Here is a 23720-nt window from a genome sequence, read left to right as displayed (position 1 = left end):
GTGCTAACCACTGCACCACTGTGCTGCCCTGATTACATTACAGTTCAAAAATACTCCACTGGTTGTAAAGTGCTTTGGGACATTGAAGTAATAGAAATTTAAGCCTTTCTTTCTGTGAACCATCTCGATAGTCACAGTTCCCCATAAATCTTAGAATAAAAATTGGCAAGTCATGTTGCAGCTGTATAGAACCTTAGTTAGGCCACACTTGGAGTATAGTGTTCAATTCTGGTCGCCACACTACCAGAAGGATGTGGAGGCTTTAGAGAGGGTGCAGAAGAGATTTACCAGAATGTTGCCTGGTATGGAGGGCATTAGCTATGAGGAGCGATTGAATAAACTCGGTTTGTTCTCACTGGAACGAAGGAGGTTGAGGGGCGACCTGATAGAGGTATACAAAATGATGTGGGGCATAGACAGAGTGGATAGTCAGAGGCTTTTCCCCAGGGTAGAGGGGTCAATTACTAGGGGGCATAGGTTTAAGGTCGAGGGGCAAGGTTTAGAGGAGATGTACGAGGCAAGTTTTTTTACACAGAGGGTAGTGGGTGCCTGGAACCCGCTACCGGAGGAGGTGGTGGAAGCAGGGACAATAGTGACATTTAAGGGGCAGCTTGACAAATACATAAATAGGATGGGAATAGAGGGATACGGACCAAGGAAGTGTAGAAGATTGTAGTTTAGTCGGGCAGCATGGTCGGCACGGGCTTGGAGGGCCGAAGGGCCTGTTCCTGTGCTGTACTTTTCTTTGTTCTTTTTGTATGGAGAGGGTCAGTTACAGCTTCACTTGTCCGAGATTGTTGCTGGCAGAGTTACCTGCATTGATGGGGTGCTGTTACATTGTGAGGTCGACAAGGCAGTTTAAAACACAACAGAACTTTACTGAACTAGGAAGAGCTATATACGCATGACAGCGCAGCTACTGCACAGGTATTGTACCCACGCACCTGGTCTAACTCTGACCAAACCCCAACAGAAAGGTCCACCCCTAAACACCTGATAGGCTAACATTCGTGTGCTCCTCCCCATAGGCTCAGGGCCCGTCATGTAGCCTGCAAAGTATCGTCCCTTAAAGGGCCCACGCTACCAAGTTCCTCCCCCCTTAAGTTCCCTTACAGATCCCTGAAATACAAAAGCAGAAAAACTCTTGTTACCGGTTGTATACAGACAAAGAGAGCTGTAGTCAGGCAGCTTCAGACAAAGTTCATAAGGTTAGTCCATTAGGTAACTTCCTAACACCTTGCTGAATATCTCAACCTGACAACTGGCTCTTCCAGATTAGAAGCATTGAGTCGACAGCAAATGCAGGCAAATCGGTCGAGTCCAAAATAAAAAGTCCTCAAGGCCTGGAGGTCAATGACGTAGGACATTGGCCCAATCCTGACAACAACTCTCCCAGGTAAACATTCTAGTCCTCCATCACAGTTCCACATAATAATAATAATAATAATAATTGCTTATTGTTACAATTAGGCTTCAATGAAGTCATTCCGGTGCCTGTTCGGGGAGGCCGTTACAGGAATTGAACCCGCGCTGCTGGCATTGTTCTGCATTACAAGCCAGCTGTTTAGCCCACTGTGCTAAACCAACCCATGTAAACTGACTCATCTGCTGAAATTGACCAGTCCTTCTCGGCTGTATCGTTGTGGCCTCTCTGTGAGGCCCTCCCCGACAAATTTGGAAAAATGAGGCAAGCCGGGTCCTGAGATTCCGGCTCATTAACAACTCAGTCGGGGTCACCCCAGTGGTGGGAGGCGGGGTTACATTGTACGAGAGCAAGAAGTCAGCCAATCAGAACAGTAGTGGCCAATGATCTTGTTTTTTCATTGATGCTTTGAAAGTTTGGACCACTCTTTGAGCCAGTCCAAATGGGGCTGGTAGGGGGCTGTCCTTACTGTTGGATTCTATTGGACTTAACAAAGAGTTGAAACACTTCGACTGTGACGGTTGTCTGAGACAGTCACCTCGGGTAGGCTGTGAATGGCGAAGATTTGGTGCAGCTTTTCCCCAGTGGCTGCCCAGTGGTGGAACGCATAAGCTGGGCATCTGTGAAAATCAAAAACATCATCCCCAAAAAGGGGCCTAATGTCGATGTGGAGCCTCGTCCATGGGGCACCCAGCCATTCCCAGGGGGGAAACTGCTGCAGGCGGAAGGTTATGTTGAGACTGACAGTGGTTGCATCAATTGATGATGCTTTCTACGTCCATGTCAATCCCTGGCCACCAAACGTAACTCCTGGCCAGTACTTCCGTTTTAGATTCCCCCGGTGACTGCTGCGTAATTCTTGAAGAGGATGCTGCCGCCTGGGGTGGCACTATCACTCGGCAAACCCACAGGAGGATCCCATCCTCACAGGAGAACCCCATCCTCACAGGAGAACCCTATCCTCACAGGAGAACCCCATCCTCACAGGAGAACCCCATCCTCACAGGAGAACCCCATCCTCACAGGAGAACCCCATCCTCACAGGAGAACCCCATCCTCACAGGAGAACCCTATCCTCACAGGAGAACCCCATCCTCACAGGAGAACCCCATCCTCACAGGAGAACCCCATCCTCACAGGAGGACCCCATCCTTACAGGAGGATCCCATCCTCACAGGAGAACCCCTTCCTCACAGGAGGACCCCATCCTCACAGGAGGACCCCATCCTCACAGGAGAACTCCATCCTCACAGGAGAACCCCTTCCTCATAGGAGGACCCCTTATTCACAGGAGGACCCCTTCCTCACAGGAGAACTCCCATCCTCCCAGGAGGACCCCATCCTCACAGGAGGACCCCATCCTCACGGGAGAACTCCCATCCTCGTAGGAGGACCCCTTCCTCACAGGAGGACCCCATCGTCACAGGAGGACCCCATCCTCACAGGAGGACCCCATCCTCGCAGGAGGACCCCATCCTCACAGGAGAACTCCATCCTCACAGGAGGACCCCATCCTCACAGGAGGACCCCTTCCTTACAGGAGGACCCCATCCTCACAGGAGAACCCCATCCTCACAGGAGGACCCCATCCTCACAGGAGAACCCCATCCTCACAGGAGGACCCCTTCCTCACAGGAGAACCCCATCCTCACAGGAGAACCCCATCCTCACAGGAGAACCCCATCCTCACAGGAGGACCCCATCCTCACAGGAGGACCCCTTCCTCACAGGAGAACCCCATCCTCACGGGAGAACTCCCATCCTCACAGGAGGACCCCATCCTCACAGGAGGACCCCATCCTCACAGGAGGACCCCATCCTCACAGGAGGACCCCTTCCTCACAGGAGGACGCATCCTCACGGGAGAACTCCCATCCTCACAGGAGGACCCCATCCTCACGGGAGAACGCCCATCCTCACAGGAGGACCCCATCCTCATAGGATGACGCATCCTCATGGGAGAACTCCCATCCTCACAGGAGAACCCCATCCTCAAGTCATTTTGTCCTTAAGTTGCATTTAGGGCTTAATCTGTTCTGATTTCTCAAAATGCCAGCCCATGAGAACCATCCTTTCAAATCTGGACAACATAGGGTCTCTGTTGGTCCAATTCTGAACATGGGCGGACAAAATAGCTAGAATGTCGAGAGAATTTAGAGCCAGGACGATCTCCAGTGGGGCGGGAGGCTCGGATATTGTTTGTGGGAATGGAAACCTGCCCAAAACGTCTGCATTTGATATCCGGGTACCGGGTCCCTGCTGAAAGGTTTATGAATGTGCAGCCAACAACTTTCCATCTTTGCAGTTGGGCTATTGGTGCAATGGATTTATCTTCATTACAAAATGACCAGGAGAGGTTTATAGTCCGAGGCGATGGTGAGGTGCCGGCCAGAAACATATTGATGACATTTTTTTAGGACCCCCAGACTTTCTTTGTCAATCTGGGAATTTCTCCTCTCAGTATTCGAAAGTGTTTAGGGTGCGGCAGACTTTCCATGCCATCTTCCATTTTGTGTGAGCCCCCCGTCTCGATACCATTAGGTGATGTGTCGCAAGTGACAATGATGTGTTTATCTGGGTTGAAATTGACCAGTAGCGTTGAGGACTGCAGGGCCTGATCAACCTGATCAAAATACTCCCTCTGAGAATCTTCCCACTTCCAACACTGGTGCTTCTTCAGTAGTTGATGCAGGGGTGCCAAAATGGTAAATGAATTGGGTGAAAAGCGGCCTTAATAATTCACCATCCCTCGAAAGGACTTCAATTCCGATGCATTTCTTGGTTCCAGGACCCTTTTTCTTGTCTTTATCTTGTTTTTGAGTGGATGCAAACTCTTCACATGACCTCAGAAACCCAAATACGTGTCTTCATCAGCCTGAAACAGGCACCTCTCCCACTTCCACCGAATAACGGCTTCTTTAAACCTCTCGGGGACTTCTACCAAATTCGTTCTGTGTTCCGCTGGTGTTGCTCCCGTCACTAACACACCATTTAGACAGACAACAACTTTCAGAATTCCCGGCTCTCCATTGTGAAATGAAAATGGAATGAAAATTGCTTATTGTCATAAGTCGGCTTCAAATGAAGTTACTGTGAAAAGCCCCTAGTCACCACATTCCGCCGCCTGTTCGGGGAGGCTGGTACGGGAATTGAACCTCTGCTGTTGGCCTGCCTGGGTCTGCTTTAAAAGCCAGGTCTTTAGCCCTGTGCTAAACCAGTACCCTATCCGCTGGAATACTGCACCGAAGGGCAGCCTTTATATTGGAACAAGTCTTTATGGGTATTTATGGGAATGAACTTTCTTTACTCACCTTCCAGATCAAGCTGATGGTACGTGTGGCTTAATTCCAACTTGGTGTATTTAAGGCCTCCAGCCAACTTAGCATATAAATCTCCTGACCTGGGAGTAGGATATTTATTTACTTTAGCCGCCCTGTTCACCGTCAACTTGTAATCATAATTATAATTTGGACTGTGTCGTCCGGCTTCAACACTGGCACGGTGGATGCTGCCCATTCTGAAAACTGTACTGGACTAACAACCCCAGGTCTGCCAGTTGCTTCAGTTTCAGTACTCTACCTTCTGGCACCAGTCTGGCGTGAAAGAATGTTGTTTCTCTTCACTTTCACTCCTTTGATGCATCCTAACGCTCTCTGGAAGACCTCGGGATATTTTCATAAAACCTCCTGGAAAACCCCTTCGTTGATACTGAATATTCAATTTGATTTTGTTCAGCCAATCACACCTCGTGATGCTTGGCCTCTATGCTTCCACAACGATCAATGGCAGCTGGGCTGTCTGCTGCTGGTCTGATACTGGTAAGGAGCCCGTCCCCAATATCTTCAGTGCATTTCTGTGTAAGTGATAAGGTGACCGATACACAGAAAAGTACAGCACAGGAACAGGCCCTTCGGCCCTCCAAGCCTGTGCCGACCATGCAGCCCATCTAAACTAAATCTTCTACACTTCCGGGGTCCATATCCCTCTATTCCCATCCTATTCATGTATTTGTCAAGATGCCCCTTAAACATCACTATCATCCCTGCTTCCACCACCTCCTCCGGCAGCGAGTTCCAGGCACCCACTACCCTCTGCGTAAAAAGCTTGACTCGTACATCTACTCTAAACCTTGCCCCTCGCACCTTAAACCTATGCCCCCTAGTAATTGACCCCTCTACCCTGGGAGAAAGTCTCTAACTATCCACTCTGTCCATGCCCCTTATAGTTGTATAGACGTCTATCAGGTCGCCCCTCAATCTCCGTCGTTCCAGTGAGAACAAATCAAGTTTATTCAACCTCTCCTCATAACTAATGCCCTCCATACCAGGCAACATTCTGGTAAATCTCTTCTGCACCCTCTCCAAAGCCTCCACATCCTTCTGGTAGTGTGGCGACCAGAATTGAACACTATACTCCAAGTGTGGCCTAACTAAGGTTCTATACAGCTGCAACATGACTTGCCAATTTTTATACTCAATGCCCCGGCCAATGAAGGCAAGCATGCCATATGACTTCGAGACTATCTTCTCCACCTGTGTTGCCCCTTTCAGTGACCTGTGGACCTGCACACCAAGATCTCTCTGACTGTCAATACTCTTGAAAGTTCTACCATTCACTGTATATTCCCTACCTGAATTAGACCGGCCAAAATGCATAACCTCATATTTGTCCGGATTAAACTCCATCTGCCATCTCTCTCTGCCCAAGTCTCCAAATGATCTAAATCCTGCTGAATCCTCTGATAGTCCTCATCGGTATCCGCAATTCCACCAACCTTTGTGTCGTCCGCAAACTTACTAATCAGACCAGTTACAATTAATTTATATATACTACGAACAGCAAAGGTCCCAGCACTGATCCCTGCGGAACATCACTAGCCACAGCCCTCCAATCAGAAAAGCACCCTTCCACTGCTACTCTCTGCCTTCTATGACCTAGCCAGTTCTGTATCCACCTTGCCAGCTCACCCCTGATCCTGTGTGACTTCACCTTTTGTACCAGTCTGCCATGAGGGACCTTGTCAAAGGCCTCACTGAAGTCCATATAGATTACATCCACTGTTCTACCTGCATCAATCATCTTTGTGACCTCCTCGAAATACTCTATCAAGTTAGTGAAACACGACCTCCCCTTCACAAAACCATGCTGCCTCTCACTAATACGTCCATTTGCTTCCAAATGGGAGTAGATTCTGTCTCGAAGAATTCTCTCCAGTAATTTCCCTACGTAAGGCTCACCGGCCTGTAGTTCCCTGGATTATCCTTGCTACCCTTCTTAAACAAAGGAACAACATTGGCTATTCTTCAATCCTCCGGGACATCACCTGAAGACAGTGAGGATCCAAAGATGACCAGAAAGAGGAAGAAAAGCAGAAACAAGGGACCAGAGTTGGTGCTTTGTAACCAGTGAAACATTTCTGATCTGTAGTCACTGGAATGGAGAGAAACATCAGCAAATTCAGATACAGCAAGCTCCCACAAACAGCACTGTGATAAACGACCAGATAATCTGTTTCATTAGCACCAGATCAGGAATGATTGTTGGCCATGGTGCGAGGGGAAATTCTATTCCTCTTCACTCAATGGTGCATGAGATTTATTACCTCCAGCTGAGAGGGCGAATCAGATCTTAATTTAATGTTGTTTAGAAAAGATAGAACCTCCGACAGTGCAACGCTGCCCCTCTGACAGTGCAGCCCTCCCTCAGATCTGACCCTCTGACAGTGCAGCGCTCCCTCAGTACTGACCCTCTGACAGTGCAGCACTCCCTCAGTACTGACCCTCTGACAGTGCAGCACTCCCTCAGTACAGACCCTCTGACAATGCGGCACTCCCTCAGTACTGACCCTCTGACAGTGCAGCACTCCCTCAGTACTGACCCTCTGACAGTGCAGCGCTCACTCAGTACTGACCCTCTGACAGTGCAGCACTCCGTCAGTACTGACCCTCTGACAGTGCAGCACTGCCACAGTACAGACCCTCTGACAGTGCAGCATTCCTCAGTACTGACCCTCTGACAGTGCAGCACTCCCTCAGTACAGACCCTCTGACAGTGCAGCACTCCCTCAGTACTGACCCTCTGACAGTGCAGCACTCCCTCAGTACAGACCCTCTGACAATGCGGCACTCCCTCAGTACTGACCCTCTGACAGTGCAGCACTCCCTCAGTACTGACCCTCTGACAGTGCAGCACTCCCTCAGTACTGACCCTCTGACAGTGCAGCACTCCCTCAGTACAGACCCTCTGACAATGCGGCACTCCCTCAGTACTGACCCTGTGACAGTGCAGCACTCCCTCAGTACTGACCCTCTGACAGTGCGGCACTCCCTCAGTACTGACCCTCTGACAGTGCAGCACTCCCTCAGGACAGACCCTCTGACAGTGCAGCACTCCCTCAGCACTGACCCTCTGACAGTGCAGCACTCCCTCAGTACTGACCCTCTTACAGTGCAGCACTCCCTCAGTACTGACCCTCTGACAGTGCAGCACTCCCTCAGTACTGACCCTCTGACAGTGCAGCACTCCCTCAGTACTGACCCTCTGACAGTGCAGCAGTCCCTCAGTACTGCCCTCTGACAGTGCAATACTCCCTCAGTACTGACCCTCTGACAATGCGGCACTCCCTCAGTACTGACCCTGTGACAGTGCAGCACTCCCTCAGTACTGACCCTCTGACAGCGCAGCACTGCCACAGTACAGACCCTGTGACAGTGCAGCACTCCCTCAGTACTGACCCTCTGACAGTGCGGCACTCTCTCACTACTGACCCTGTGACAGTGCAGCACTCCCTCAGTACTGACCCTCTGACAGTGCAGCACTGCCACAGTACAGACCCTCTGACAGTGCAGCACTCCCTCAGTACTGACTCTCTGACAGTGCGGCACTCTCTCAGTACTGACCCTGTGACAGTGCAGCACTCCCTCAGTACTGACCCTCTGACAGTGCAGCACTGCCACAGTACTGACCCTCTGACAGTGCAGCATTTCTCAGTACTGACCGTCTGACAGTGCAGCACTCCCTCAGTACAGACCCTCTGACAGTGCAGCACTCCCTCAGTACTGACCCTCTGACAGTGCAGCACTCCCTCAGTACAGACCCTCTGACAGTGCAGCACTCCCTCAGTACTGACCCTCTGACAGTGCAGCACTCCCTCAGAACTGACCCTCTGACAGTGCAGCACTCCCTCAGTACTGACCCTCTGACAATGCGGCAGTCACTCAGTACTGACCCTGTGACAGTGCAGCACTCCCTCAGTACTGACCCTCTGACAGTGCAGCACTGCCACAGTACAGACCCTCTGACAGTGCAGCACTCCCTCAGTACTGACCCTCTGACAGTGCGGCACTCTCTCAGTACTGACCCTGTGACAGTGCAGCACTCCCTCAGTACTGACCCTCTGACAGTGCAGCACTGCCACAGTACTGACCCTCTGACAGTGCAGCACTCCCTCAGTACTGACCCTCTGACAGTGCGGCACTCTCTCAGTACTGACCCTGTGACAGTGCAGCACTCCCTCAGTACTGACCCTCTGACAGTGCAGCACTGCCACAGTACTGACCCTCTGACAGTGCAGCACTCCCTCAGTACTGACCCTCTGACCGTGCGGCACTCCCTCAGTACTGACCCTCTGACAGTGCGGCACTCTCTCAGTACTGACCCTGTGACAGTGCGGCACTCTCTCAGTACTGACCCTGTGACAGTGCAGCACTCCCTCAGTACTGACCCTCTGACAGTGCAGCACTGCCACAGTACTGACCCTCTGACAGTGCAGCATTCCTCAGTACTGACCGTCTGAGTGTGCAGCACTCCCTCAGTACTGACCCTCTGACAGTGCAGCACTGCCACAGTACTGACCCTCTGACAGTGCAGCACTCCCTCAGTACTGACCCTCTGACAGTGCAGCACTCCCTCAGTACTGGCCCTCTGACAGTGCAGCACTCCCTCAGTACTGACCCTCTGACAGTGCAGCACTCCCTCAGTACAGACCCTCTGACAGTGCAGCACTCCCTCAGTACTGACCCTCTGACAGTGCAGCACTCCCTCAGAACTGACCCTCTGACAGTGCAGCACTCCCTCAGCATTACATTCAAGTGTCAGTCGGAATTGTGATTTCAAAATGTGATGTGGTAGTGCGAAAACTGAACTCTAGCTGAAAACATAAACAAACGTACAATTCTAACCTCCAAACCTAAATCACCACAGCCAATGAAACACCTAAATATAAATACATAGAGAGGGGGAGAGGGAGAGAAGGAGTGGGGAGAAGGAGAGAGAGGGAGAGGGAGGGAGGGAGTGAGGGGAGAGGGAGGGAGGGAGAAATAGAGAGGGGAGAGAGGGAGGGTGGGGGGACAGGGAGGGAGGGGAGGGAGGGAGAGATGGAGAGATAGAGAGGGGAGAGGGAGGGAGGGAGAGGGAGGAAGGGAGAGGGGGAGAGGGAGAGGGAGGGCGAGAGGCAGAGAGGGAGAGAGAGGAAAGGGGGAGGGGAACTAGCAAGTGAGGAACTGCATTCAATGAAGAGACTGACAAAAGTGTTTCCAGTTTCGATTTCATTTTCCCAAGCACCAACTGTCTTGTTGAAGTGAATTTTGGTGTTTTAACAGTGTTGATATCGGAGACCCTTCACCAATCCTATTGTGTCGTCACTGATTTTGTGTTTCAGTCTGAATTAAATTGTCCAGTTTTCCATGGACTCTTTTACCGGGCTGCATTGGGAATGATTCTATTTGAAATTTGTTCAAAGCCCCAAAATTCAAGCTGAAATGATCCAATGCGGTTGTTTCAATAACTTCAGATGGAATGTTGTAGCAAGTTCCCACCTCTTTCCCCCGGGTGAGGGACAGAATCACACAGCACCATTTAAAGAGGAGGACAGATTTCTTTTAACCAGCACCCAAAACCAGATAAACTGATAACTCGCTGTGAGATCGTGCCCTGTGCAAATTGGCCACAGTATTTCCTACAAATGTGACTACATTTAAGGGAAATAAAATTCTTGATTCGTTGCATCTGGAGGTTGTGAAAGGTGTTTTTTTAAATGTATGTTTTTGTCCATTAGGGATGCAGAGAGATAGGTTTTCCTGCCGCACTTTTCTTTGAGGTGGTGTTTGTCCCATTGTTGTCCTTACGTTGGGTTCTTTGTGCTCCCAGTTCACACGCGGGAATCTGGAAGATCAATCCTGTGTCGGTTTAGTTATTGCTGCATCTCCTGTCTCTGTTTGTTTAAGCGATGGCCAGGTTGACAAGGCAGGTTGGAACAGAACATTCTTCATCATTATTGATTCAGAGCTGCTATGTGCCTGGCTGGCACTGTTTTTGTGATGCTGCACAGTCACTGTTGCCAAGTGGCACCTCCTCATTCAGGAACAATGGTTGCTTGGCTTCCAGGAATAGGTCAGGATTAACGAGATTATCGCCATGGCTGAGGTGTCCGAACCTTAATCAAAAGTTTCAGTTTGGGTTTATGTTGTTGGTAATTGGTCTGCAATTCCCTCCTCATTCCCAGTAAAATCAAATCCACTCTCCATTCAACCAACTCCGTCAAGGACAAGCATCCCCGGGTGACTCTGGGTGCTATCCCATTCTGTTATGTTTATGACATGCTATTTAATTATCTTTAAGATACCTCTGAACCTCCTCTACTTCTGGAACACGGTAGCACAGTGGTTAGCACTGTTGCTTCACGGCTCCAGGGTCCCAGGTTCGATTCCCAGATTGGGCCACTGTCTGTGCGGAGTCTGCATGTTCTCCCCGTGTCTGCGGGGGTTTCTTCCGGGTGCTCCGGTTTCCTCCCACAAGTCCCGAAAGACGTGCTTGTTAGGTGAATTGGACATTCTGAATTCTCCCTCTGGGTACCCGAACAAGCGCCGGAATGTGGCGACTAGGGGCTTTTCACAGTAACGGCATTGCAGTGTTAGTGTAAGCTGTGAAGCAACAGTGCTATCCACGCCGATACCATGCCACCCACCACCCAATGGTTTCATGGTCATCAGGAAACTTCTAATTCCAGATATTTCTTGAATTCAAATTTCACCATCTGCTATGGAGTGATTTGAACCCAGGTCCCCAGAGCTTTACCCTGGGTCTGTAGGTTACTAATCAAGTGATAATACCACTCTGCCAGCGCCTCCCCATGGAGGAGTCGCAAATTGTGCCGAATTTTGTGCATTTCCTTATGATAGCAGGGATGTTATTGCTGGCGCCAACATACCTTCTGATTTCCTGCTTGCTATGTCTGCAAATTAACTTGGGTTCGGTTGGTTTAAATTTGATCACTGGGGCAAAGCACGGTTAACCTCTCCCTGTCTGTGGGCGCGATCTAACTAAAGTCGTTCTAAGTGTGTGAGCGAGCGGGAAATGCCGGGAGTTCACCAACAGCCGACCAGGCGAGGCCGGCACCGGTATCTAACGTTAATTAGGCCACTTAATGGAGCCCCACGGGCTTCACGTCGCCAATGACTGTCCCACCGGCTGATTCACCGGGACCACGCCCGGCAGCTCCCCACTAACAAGGGGGAGCAGCAATTAAAATGAAATGAAATGAAAATCGCTTATTGTCACAAGTAGGCTTCAAATGAAGTTACTGTGAAAAGCCCCTAGTCTCCACATTCTGGAGCCTGTTCGGGGTGGCTGGTACGGGAATTGAACCGTGCTGCTGGCCTGCCTTGGTCTGCTTTCAAAGCCAGTGATTTAGCCCTGTGCTAAACCAGCCCCTGTGCTAAACCGATCCCACTGACCAAACCCCAGACAGCACGAAGCCATGTCACTGCGCAGACCAGCTCCACGATTCGGAGATACCCACCTGGCCAGACAGTTGGATGGGGTGGAGTCCAGGCGGGACACCCTGTTCCCCTGAGGGGGGGGTCAGAGGGTCAGCTACAGGGCAGCCAGTGCCCCATGGGAGGCAGTGGCAGCATCCGTCATCGCGGCACACGTCACCAGCAGTACCGCAAGAAGCTCAAGGACCTCCACCGGGCCACAGACATGAGTTGGCATCGACCCGCTGGCAGCAGTCCCACTTGCTCCTCCCGGGGCCCCACCCCCATGACCCTACGCCACCCCCCAGCAGAGTGCCACCACCCTGGCATCCACCAGCATGACCAGTGTCGGTGCCCACGTCTATCCTCTGCCTTGCACCCCCCCAACCCCCACCCCCAACGCAATGCATGAAACCTGCAACTTACAATCTCTTACATCCTGACGCAGGAAACACCGAGACGCAGTGGAAGAGCTCGGAGGGCGAGGAAGAGGATCTCCGAGCTGGCACTGGGGAGGGGGCAGTGGCACCATTGGGAGCTAGCGACAGAAAAGGTAACGATTGAACTCCATTGACATACGTGGCACCCAAGATCTGTGAGTCCGCTCTGGGCCCTTCCCCCACTTGCCCTACCCCAGCCCCTTACCCTGGGTTCCCTGTTACGGGACCTGCCCCCCCACCTCCCCCCAAAAAGCCCCCAAAGCATACCACAAGGTGGTGAAGGGTGGGTAGGGGAGGGGGAGAGATGACGGATGTAACCACGTTCTATGTGAAGCGGGTGAGGGTGAGGGCCTCTCTGGTCCTCCGGGCATGCTGGGCCCTCGCTGCTGCCTGTCCTTCACCCTCCGGCTGGTTCCCAGGTCCTCCTCGGTCCTCCAGCCCTTCCTAGTCCAGCAGCTCCTCATCCTCCTCCTCCTCGGTGGCCGCAAGTTCCTCCAACCTATGTCGCCCTGCTGCTGTGCCAAGTTGTGGAGGGCACAGGTGACCACCACAAAGCGGGCAACCCTCCGGGAGTTCTACTGCAGGACACCCCCAGAGTGGTCCAGGCATCGGAACTGCAGTTGGAGCAGCCCGATGCACCCCTCATGGGAGATCCTCATTGTATTGGGTCTCTGCATCGGTCACCGGTCTCTACACTGGCGTTATTAACCAGGTCCTCAGCAGCTATCCCCCAAGAGTGAACCGGTCATCCTGGGGTGTCTCTCGAAGGTGCCAAGGTCCCAGGATGCAGCTGCCGTGCACACTCCCTGGGAAGCATGCACACACGTGCATTACCTGGAGGTGGTGGTCCCGCACAAGTTGAACGTTCAGGGAGTGGAACCAATTCCTGTGAATGAAGGGCTATCACTGACCACCCAGTGCCTGCAAAGCGACATGCGTGCCATCTATTAGACCGTGGACCCAAGACATCCTGGCGATGGCAGAGAATCCTGTTGCCCGGGCATCTTGTTGGACTTGGTCCAGGTCAAGGCTTATGTGGTCAGACAAACAGGTTATTCGTGACTTCATGGACACACTTGGCTGGTTGCGAAATGCCAGACAAGTCCCCGCTCGAGCTCTGGAATGATGCCGAAGCGAAGAGGCTCAGGGCTGCGGTGACCTTGACAACCACCGAGAGCGGATATCCTCCTCCTCCACGAGATGCCAAGTCCGCGAGGACATGGCACAGGTGCCGCACCGCCTGCTTGTTGAGGCGGAGCCTCCTGCAGCACACGCTGTCTGTCATCCGTTCGAAAGACAAGCGATGCCTGTACACCGTGGGCCATCGCCTGCCTCGCTCTCGGGGACCCTCCCTGGCCTGATGGGTGGCCGGGTCCTCAAGGTGTGTGTGGGTCCCTGAACATGCCGCTGCCTTCTCCGGCGCCTGGCCGCCTGGCATGCCAAAACCACCGTGAGGGCGGCTTCTGCGGGGTCCACAACATCATCCATTATGTGATATGTGTAAGGAATTGGAGTGGGTGAGGGACCGGTGAATGGCTTTCACACGGGACCCACTGCTTTCCCAGGAGTTCCCCACCCTCCCATCCCCTGCTATCCCTCAGGGTGCCATCCAACATGCCCTGCACATGCACCCCCGGCCGCAGCAGTGTCCCCCGGGCACTGGGCCCCAGACACCTGCTGGTAACCCTACCTGGGCCGGGCGCTGGTTCCCTCCCCGGTCCACAAACCCACCCTCTGGTTGTGGGATGTCCCCAGTGCTGACGCCCAGTTCCTGGGTGTTAGAATGCTGCCTCAGTGCTTCCACACTTGAGGCAAAGTGCCCAGGCCTCTCGGTCTGATTGGGATGTTTGACAGTAACAACCGCCTGCGACATGGCACGTCTACCCACGGGCATTCAGTTGGCGTGTGTGAGGTGCAGCGTTACTAGAATTTCCAGTTCACCATTACAGAAGCCTTCATCAGTGCAGCCAGTGGCCTCCAAGGCCAGCGGGAGTTAAAGTGACCTTCATCATATAACCCTGGGAGAGGCGGTTAGATCACAGGAGACGATTCGATCGGAGCTGCTTCCTGTTAATGGGATGGAGATTGGTCTTAATTGGTGATTATTGGTTTCTCGCCACGCCGAGGCGGGATCCCGATCACGCCAACGGGAGCGGGCCAGATCGATCATCAACCGATCAGCGCCCGGTGTGGTTTCACATTCCGCCTCTTCCGCGATATAACCAGCCCACTCGTTATCTCACCCAGTGCAGCATGGCGGTACATCGCGCCCATATCACAGGAGTTCTCTCTCTGCTGGTTTTATAGTGAAGCTGCACTGCCCCCTTTTACTGATCCCATGTGTCATGAGAGAGTACCTTTAAGAAATGGGTGTTTACTACTGCAGTGATGTCAGAGAGTGGGTGGAGCTGGGCTGTCTGTCAGCTTTTTACTTTTGTTTTAGGCTGTTTGCTGCAGGGTGTGTTTTAGTTTCGTTTTCAGAGCTGGATAGTTGCAGTCACAGCCAGAAGGGGTATTAGTCTCTCTCTCTGTAATCCAAAAACTGTAAATCGATCCTTTGGTGATTTAAAACTAATAACTACTCTCAGTAGTGACTTTAACCTGATGTGCTTCTGTTAAAAGTTCTATTTTAAGTCTTATGGATATTAAAAAGACAGTTTAAGGATTACTTAGTGTTGTATTCTTTGGGGGTTATTGGATTAATGGTTGCTAAGATGTTCACTGTATGTTTTAAAAAGGTTAACTTGAGTTCATAGAATAAACATTGTTTTGCTTTAAAAAATACTTTTCCATTTCTGCTGTACCATTCAAAAGAACAAAGAACAAAGAAAAGTACAGCACAGGAACAGACCCTTCAGCCCTTCAAGCCCGTGCCGACCATGCTGCCCGTCTAAACATAAATCATCTAAACTTCCTGGGTCCGTATCCCTCTATTCCCATCCTATTTATGTATTTGTCAAGATGCCCCTTAAACGTCACTATCGTCCCTGCTTCCACCACCTCCTCCGGCAGCGAGTTCCAGGCACCCACTACCCTTTGTGTAAAAAACTTGCCTCGTACATCTACTCTAAACCTTGCCCCTCGCACCTTAAACCTATGCCCCCTAGTAATTGACCCCTCTACCCTGGGAAAAAGCCTCTGGCTATCCACTCTGTCTATGCCCCTCATAATTTTGTATACCTCTACCAGGTCTCCCCTCAACCTCCTTCGTTCCAGTGAGAACAAACTGAGTTTATTCAACCTCTCCTCATAGCTAATGCCCTCCATACCAGGCAACATCCTGGTAAATCTCTTCTGCATCCTCTCTAAAGAATCCACATCCTTCTGGTAGTGTGGCGACCAGAATTGAACACTATACTCCGGTGGCCTAACTAAGGTTCTATACAGCTGCAACATGACTTGCCAATTCTTATACTCAATGCCCCGGCCAATGGATTGGATTGGATTGGATTGTTTATTGTCACGTGTACCGAGGTACAGTGAAAAGTATTTTTCTGCGAGCAGCTCAACAGATAGAACATAGAACATAGAACAATACAGCGCAGTACAGGCCCTTCGGCCCACGATGTTGCACCGAAACAAAAGCCATCTAACCTACACTATGCCATTATCTTCCATATGAGATCTTTAAGGACATGGGAAGAAAGGGGAATAAAAGAAATTACATAATAGGGAAAAGATTAGAACGAGTATAAGTTAAGTAAAAAGTGGATCTGTTGGGGAGAGCTCACAGAGAGTCGCCTCGCTCCGGCACCATCTTCTGGCGAAAGAATGAAGGCAAGCATGCCGTATGCCTTCTTGACTACCTTCTCCGCCTGTGCTGCCCCTTTCATTGACCTGTGGACCTGTACTCCTAGATCTCTCTGACTTTCAATACTCTTGAAGGTTCTACCATTCACTGTATATTCCCTACCTGTATTAGACCTGCCAAAATGCATTACCTCACATTTGTCCGGATTAAACTCCATCTGCCATCTCTCCGCCCAAGTCTCCAAACGATCTAAATCCTGCTGTATCCTCTGACAGTCCTCATCGCTATCCGCAATTCCACCAATCTTTGTGTCGTCCGCAAACTTACTAATCAGACCAGTTACATTTTCCTCCAAATCATTAATATACACTACGAACAGCAAAGGTCCCAGCACTGATCCCTGTGGAACACCACTGGTCACAGCCCTCCAATTAGAAAAGCATCCCTCCATTGCTACCCTCTGCCTTCTATGGCCTAGCCAGTTCTGTATCCACCTTGCCAGCTCACCCCTGATCCCGTGTGACTTCACCTTTTGTACCAGTCTACCATGAGGGACCTTGTCAAAGGCCTTACTGATGGCCACATATTAAGAAGTCTTACAACACCAGGTTAAAGTCCAACAGGTTTGTTTCGATGTCACTAGCTTTCGATGAGGAAGGAGCAGCGCTCCGAAAGCTAGTGACATCGAAACAAACCTGTTGGATTTTAACCTGTTGTTGTAAGACGTCTTACTGTGCTCACCCGAGTCCAACGCCGGCATCTCCACATCATGAAGTCCATATAGACAACATCCACTGCTCTACCTGCATCAATCATCTTTGTGACCTCCTCGAAAAACTCTATCAAGTTAGTGAGACACAACCTCCCCTTCACAAAACCCTGCTGGGGTAACGAAAAGTCATTGGCAATTAGGGTTAAGGAAAATCCCAAGGCTTTTTACACGTACGTAAAAAACAAGAGGGTAGCCAGTGGGTTGGCCCACTGAAGGATAGGCAAGGGAATCTATGTGTGGAGCCAGAGGTACTAAATGAATACTTTGCATCAGTATTCACCAAAGTGAAGGAATTGGTGGATGTTGAGTCTGGAGAAGGGAGTATAGACAGCCTGGGTCACATTGAGATCCAAAAAGACGAGATGTTGGGCGTCTTGAAAAATATTAAGGTAGATAAGTTCCCAGGGCCTGATGGGATCTACCCCAGAATACTGAAGGAGGCTAGAGAGGAAATTGCTTAGGCCTTGACAGAAATCTTTGGATCCTCACTGTCTTCAGGTGATGTCCCGGAGGACTGGAGAATAGCCAATGTTGTTCCTTTGTTTAAGAAGGGTAGGAAGGATAATCCAGGGAACGACAGGCCGGTGAGCCTTACGTCAGTGGGAGGGAAATTACTGGAGAGAATTCTTCGAGACAGAATCTACTCCCATTTGGAAGCAAATGGGCGTATTAGTGAGAGGCAGCATGGTTTTGTGAAGGGGAGGTCGTGTCTCACTAACTTGATAGAGTTTTTCGAAGAGGTCACAAAGATGATTGATGCAGGTAGGGCAGTGGATGTTGTCTATATGGACTTCAGTAATGCCTTTGACAAGGTCCCTCATGGTAGACTGGTACAAAAGGTGCAGTCACACGGGATCAGGGGTGAGCTGGCAAGGTGGATACAAAACTGGCTAGGTCATAGAAGGCAGAGAGTAGCAATGGAAGGTTACTTTTCTAATTGGAGGGCTGTGACCAGTGATGTTCCGCAGGGATCAGTGTTGGGACCTTTGCTGTTTGTAGTATATATTAATGATTTGGAGGAAAATGTAACTGGTCTGATTAGTAAGTTTGCAGACGACACAAAGTTTGGTGGAATTGCAGATAGAGATGAGGACTGTCAGAGGATACAGCAGGATTTAGATTGTTTGGATACTTGGGCGGAGAGATGGCAGATGGAGTTTAATCCAGACAAATGTGAGGTAATGCATTTTGGAAGGTCTAATGCAGGTAGGGAATACACAGTGAATGGTAGAACCCTCAAGAGTATTGAAAGCCAGAGAGATCTAGGAGTACAGTTCCACAGGTCACTGAAAGGGGCAACACAGGTGGAGAAGATAGTCAAGAAGGCATACGGCATGCTTGCCTTCATTGGCCGGGGCATTGAGTATAAGAATTGGCAAGTCATGTTGCAGCTGAATCGAATCTTTGTTAGGCCACACTTGGAGTGTAGTGTTCAATTCTGGTCGCCACACTACCAGAAGGATGTGGAGGCTTTAGAGAGGGTGCAGAAGAGATTTACCAGGATGTTGCCTGGTATGGAGGGCATTAGCTATGAGGAGCGGTTGAATAAACTCGGTTTGTTCTCACTGGAACAACGGAGGTTGAGGGGCGACCTGATAGAGGTCTACAAAATTATGAGGGGCATAGACAGAATGGATAGTCAGAGGCTTTTCCCCAGGGTAGAGCGTTCAATTACTAGGGGGCATAGGTTTAAGGTGAGAGGGGCAAGGTTTAGAGGAGATGTACGAGGCAAGTTTTTTACGCAGAGGGTATTGGGTGCCTGGAACCCGCTGCTGGAGGAGGTGGTGGAAGCAGGAACGATAGTGACATTTAAGGGGCATCTTGACAAATACATGAATAGAATGGGAATAGAGGGATACAGACCCAGGAAGTGCAGAAGATTTTAGTTTAGTCAGGCAGCATGGTTGGCACGGGCATGGAGGGGTGAAGGGCCTGTTCCTGTGCTGTACTTTTCTTTGTTCTTTGTTCTTTGTTCTGGCCGGGCTCATTCCCCAATACCAGGTCCAGTCTCGCCCCTTCCCTAGGTGGACTATCTACATATTGTTTTAAGAAGCCCTCATGGATGCTCCTTACAAACTCTGCCCCGTCCAAGCCCCTAGCACTAAGTGAGTCCCAGTCAATATTGGGGAAGTTAAAGTCTCCCATCACAACAACCCTGTTGCTTTTACTCCTTTCCAAAATCTGTCTACCTATCTGCTCCTGTATCTCCCGCTGGCTGTTGGGAGGCCTGTAGTAAAACCCCCAACATTGTGACTGCACCCTTCTTATTCCTGATCTCTACCCATATAGCCTCGCTGCCCTCTGAGGTGTCTTCCCGCAGTACAGCTGTGATTTTCTCCCTAACCAGTAGCGCAACTCCACCTCCCCTTTTACATCCCCCTCTATCCCTCCTGAAACATCTAAATCCTGGAACGTTTAGCTGCCAATCCTGCCCTTTCCTCAACCAGGTCGCTGTAATGGCAACAACATCATAGTTCCAAGTACTAATCCAAGCTCTAAGTTCATCTGCCTTACCCGTAATGCTCCTTGCATTAAAACATATGCACTTCAGGCCACCAGACCCGCTGTGTTCAGCAACTTCTCCCTGTCTGCTCTGCCTCAGAGCCATACTGTCCCTATTCCCTAGTTCTCCCTCAATGTTTTCATCCTTCTGGCCTATTGCTCCGGTACCCACCCCCCTGCCATACCACAATCTATTAAAAGTTGTGGGTCAGGTGAACTCCATGATACACTTTGGGGTTCTCTAAACCCTGGCCCATAACACATGGGTTTGAATTTTGCTAACAAGCTGAATCTTTGAAACTTTAGCAAACACTGTCACATTGGCACAGCGGTTAGCACTGCTGCCTCACAGCTCCAGGGACCCGGGTTTAATTCTGGCCTCGGTGACTGTCTGTGTGGATTTTGCACTTTTTCCCTGCGTCTGCGTGGGTTTCCTCTGTGTCCTCAAAGATGTGCAGGTTAGGGGAATTGGCTAAATTGCCGCTTCACGTCTAGAAATGTGCAGGTTAGGTGGGGCTATGGGGAGAGGATGGGGGAAGAGGGCCTAGGTAAGGTGCTCTTTCAGAGGGTCAGTGCAGACTCGATGGGCCGAATGGCCTCATTCTGCACTGTAGGGATTCTGTGAAAAGCCTTTTGGATGCTCATATGGGCAACTGCACCATCTGCATCCATTCCCTGTGATAATCTCATCAAAAAACACTCTGACTGGGGCAGCAGGAGCGAATGTGTGATGGGAATTTCTGATAATCTGCTGTTGTCGTCAGGTTGAATAACCTGATAATTTTAAATGGCTCTGCCATTCAGATGTGGTCAAGTGAAATATTCTAGATTCCTATGTGGTATGGGACGGGGCGGGGGGAGGGGGGGGGGGTGGTTTGGAGCAAGATCTGCCCTGTTTGAAGTCTTTGGAGAAATGGGTGAGCAGGTGTGAAGATGGGGTCAGCGATGAACCATTTCAATCGTTGAGGACAGTTTGCACTGTGTTAATGATGGAAGGCAGACTAACGTTCCTGCAAATGATCTGTAAACGGGTATTCATTACTGTCTGTCTGTCTCCTTCAGGCACAATCCAGGCTACTCGAGCATTGATGATCCTTGGCATCCTGCTGGGAACTCTGGCATCCGTTGTCGCTTCAGCGGGAATGAAATGCACAACCTGTTTCGGAGATGATAAAGTGAAGAAGGGCAAAGTGGCGACGATAGGAGGAGTGATGTTCATCATCTCAGGTACAGACCAGGAGGAGAGGGTTTGCTCCTCTTTGCACATCCAGATTCACAAGAATAGAACTGTTTCACTGGGAAATGGGAGGGAACACATTTTGCTTCTTTATTTCCTTGAAGCGAAACGGCTGAGTGCTACAGCCGACTATTGACATTTCAGAAAGCAACCAGCTCCAGACACAATGCCAATATCTCACTTAATACACAGTTTGAGAGACGTGGGAAGAGACACCAGCCACTGGGATGTTTGAGTTTTTTTACCTCCGAGTGAAAAAGCCAAACGGAGTAAGTGAATAGAACCACATTAAAATTTAACAGCTGCGTCGGTACTTCCACATTGGGAGAAAGAACATTGGGTATACTGAGTGACTTGTACTTGGCTTGATAGGGAAAGGACATGAGAGGGAGAGTGATTATGGCCTCCATACACCGGCACGGTGGCACAATGGTTAGCACTGCTGCCTCACAGCGCCAGAGACCCGATTCCGGCCTTGGGTCACTGTCTGTGTGCAGTTTGCACTTTCTCCCCGTGTCTGCGTGGGTTTCCTCCGGGTGCTCCGGTTTCCTCCCACAGTCCAAAGGTGTGCAGGCCAGGCGGAGTTGCCGGGACAGGGTGGGGGGAATGGGCCTGGGGAGAATGCTCTCTCGGAGGGTCGGTGCAGACTCGATGGACCGAATGGCCTCCTGCTGCACTGTAGGGATTCTATGGATTTAGAAGGTTCTCCCATGTAACTAACTAAAGACAGATACCTGTCAATGCTGAAAGGTGTCCCAAATTGGAGGTTAAGCCTGAGGGGGTTAGAGTGCATTTTTACAATTCTGTTGTCAGTACTCTCACTGGATTCCAGTCAGCACGAGAGGAATGTCCAAGCCACGGAAACAGTGGGCATAAGGCTAATGTCAGAGAGATTAAATGATAGGGAATTGCCTGACTAGTTTGAGATTTTCAGTTCTGAAAGAGAGCGGATGCAGGTGGAACATTTGTAGAGCTGTGTAAAATATTGGATGGAGAAAGGGTAAGTTGGTGAACTTTATTCATTCATAACATGTGGGCATCGCTGGGCAAACAACACGTATTACCCATCCCTATCGCTGGGCAAACAACATGTATTACCCGTCCTTATCGCTGGGCAAACAACACGTAATACCCATCCCTATCGCTGGGCAAACAACACGTATTACCCGTCCCTATCGCTGGGCAAACAGCACGTATTACCCATCCCTATCGCTGGGTAAACAACACGTATTACCCATCACTATCGCTGGGCAAACAACACGTATTACCCATCCCTATCGCTGGGCAAACAACATGTATTACCCGTCCCTATCGCTGGGCAAACAACACGTATTACCCATCCCTATCGTGGGGCATACAACATGTATTACCCGTCCCTATCGCTGGACAAACAACACGTATTACCCATCCCTATCGCTGGACAAACAACACGTATTACCCATCCCTATCGCTGGGCAAACAGCACGTATTACCCATCCCTATGGCGGGGCAAACAGCACGTATTACCCGTCCCTATCGCTGGGCAAACAGCACGTATTACCCGTCCCTATCGCTGGGCAAACAACACGTATTACCCATCCCTATCGCTGGGGGAACAGCACGTATTACCCGTCCCTATCGGTGGACAAACAACACGTATTACCCGTCCCTATCGCTGGGGGAACAGCACGTATTACCCGTCCCTATCGGTGGACAAACAACACGTATTACCCATCCCTATCGCTGGGGGAACAGCACGTATTACCCGTCCCTATCGGTGGACAAACAACACGTATTACCCGTCCCTATCGCTGGGCAAACAGCACGTATTACCCGTCCCTGTCGCTGGGCAAACAACACGTATTACCCATCCCTGTCGCTGGGCAAACAGCACGTATTACCCGTCCCTATCGCTGGACAAACAACACGTATTACCCGTCCCTATCGCTGGACAAACAACACGTATTACCCGTCCCTATCGCTGGGCAAACAGCACGTATTACCCGTCCCTATCGCTGGGTAAACAACACGTATTACCCATCCCTATCGCTGGACAAACAACACGTATTACCCATCCCTATCGCTGGACAAACAACACGTATTACCCGTCCCTATCGCTGGGCAAACAACACGTATTACCCGTCCCTATCGCTGGACAAACAACACGTATTACCTGTCCCGATCGCTGGACAAACAGCACGTATTACCCGTCCCGATCGCTGGACAAACAGCACGTATTACCCGTCCCTATCGTTGGGCAAACAGCACGTATTACCTGTCCCTATCGCTGGGCACACAACACGTATTACCGGTCCCTATCGCTGGGCAAACAACATGTATTACCCTTCCCTATCGCTGGACAAACAACACGTATTACCCGTCCCTATCGCTGGGCAAACAACACGTATTACCCGTCCCTATCGCTGGGCAAACAACACGTATTACCCTTCCCTATCGCTGGACAAACAACACGTATTACCCGTCCCTATCGTTGGGCAAACAACACGTATTACCTGTCCCTATCGCTGGGCACACAACACGTATTACCGGTCCCTATCGCTGGGCAAACAACATGTATTACCCTTCCCTATCGCTGGACAAACAACACGTATTACCCGTCCCTATCGCTGGGCAAACAACATGTATTACCCGTCCCTATCGTTGGGCAAACAACACGTATTACCTGTCCCTATCGCTGGGCACACTACACGTATTATCCGTCCCTATCGCTGGCCAAACAACACGTATTACCCGTCCCTATCGCTAGGCAAACAACACGTATTACCCGTCCCTATCGCTAGGCAAACAACACGTATTATCCGTCCCTATCGCTGGACAAACAACACGTATTATCCGTCCCTA

General features: G+C 50.5%; 1 protein-coding gene across 1 annotated transcript in view; it reads left to right on the top strand.

The window, feature by feature from the left end:
* Positions 1 to 23720, top strand: part of LOC140389493 (claudin-1-like) — a 123299-nt gene that overhangs the window by 16681 nt on the left and 82898 nt on the right. The window contains 1 exon segment of the mRNA XM_072473642.1: positions 20705 to 20869. Within this exon segment, the coding sequence (XP_072329743.1) occupies positions 20705 to 20869 (165 nt within the window).

The sequence above is a fragment of the Scyliorhinus torazame genome, chromosome 14 (assembly GCF_047496885.1).
Source record: "Scyliorhinus torazame isolate Kashiwa2021f chromosome 14, sScyTor2.1, whole genome shotgun sequence".
Lineage (NCBI taxonomy): Eukaryota > Metazoa > Chordata > Chondrichthyes > Carcharhiniformes > Scyliorhinidae > Scyliorhinus > Scyliorhinus torazame.
Note: the sequence above shows the minus strand (reverse complement) of the source record. Positions and strands in the feature narration are given on the sequence as shown.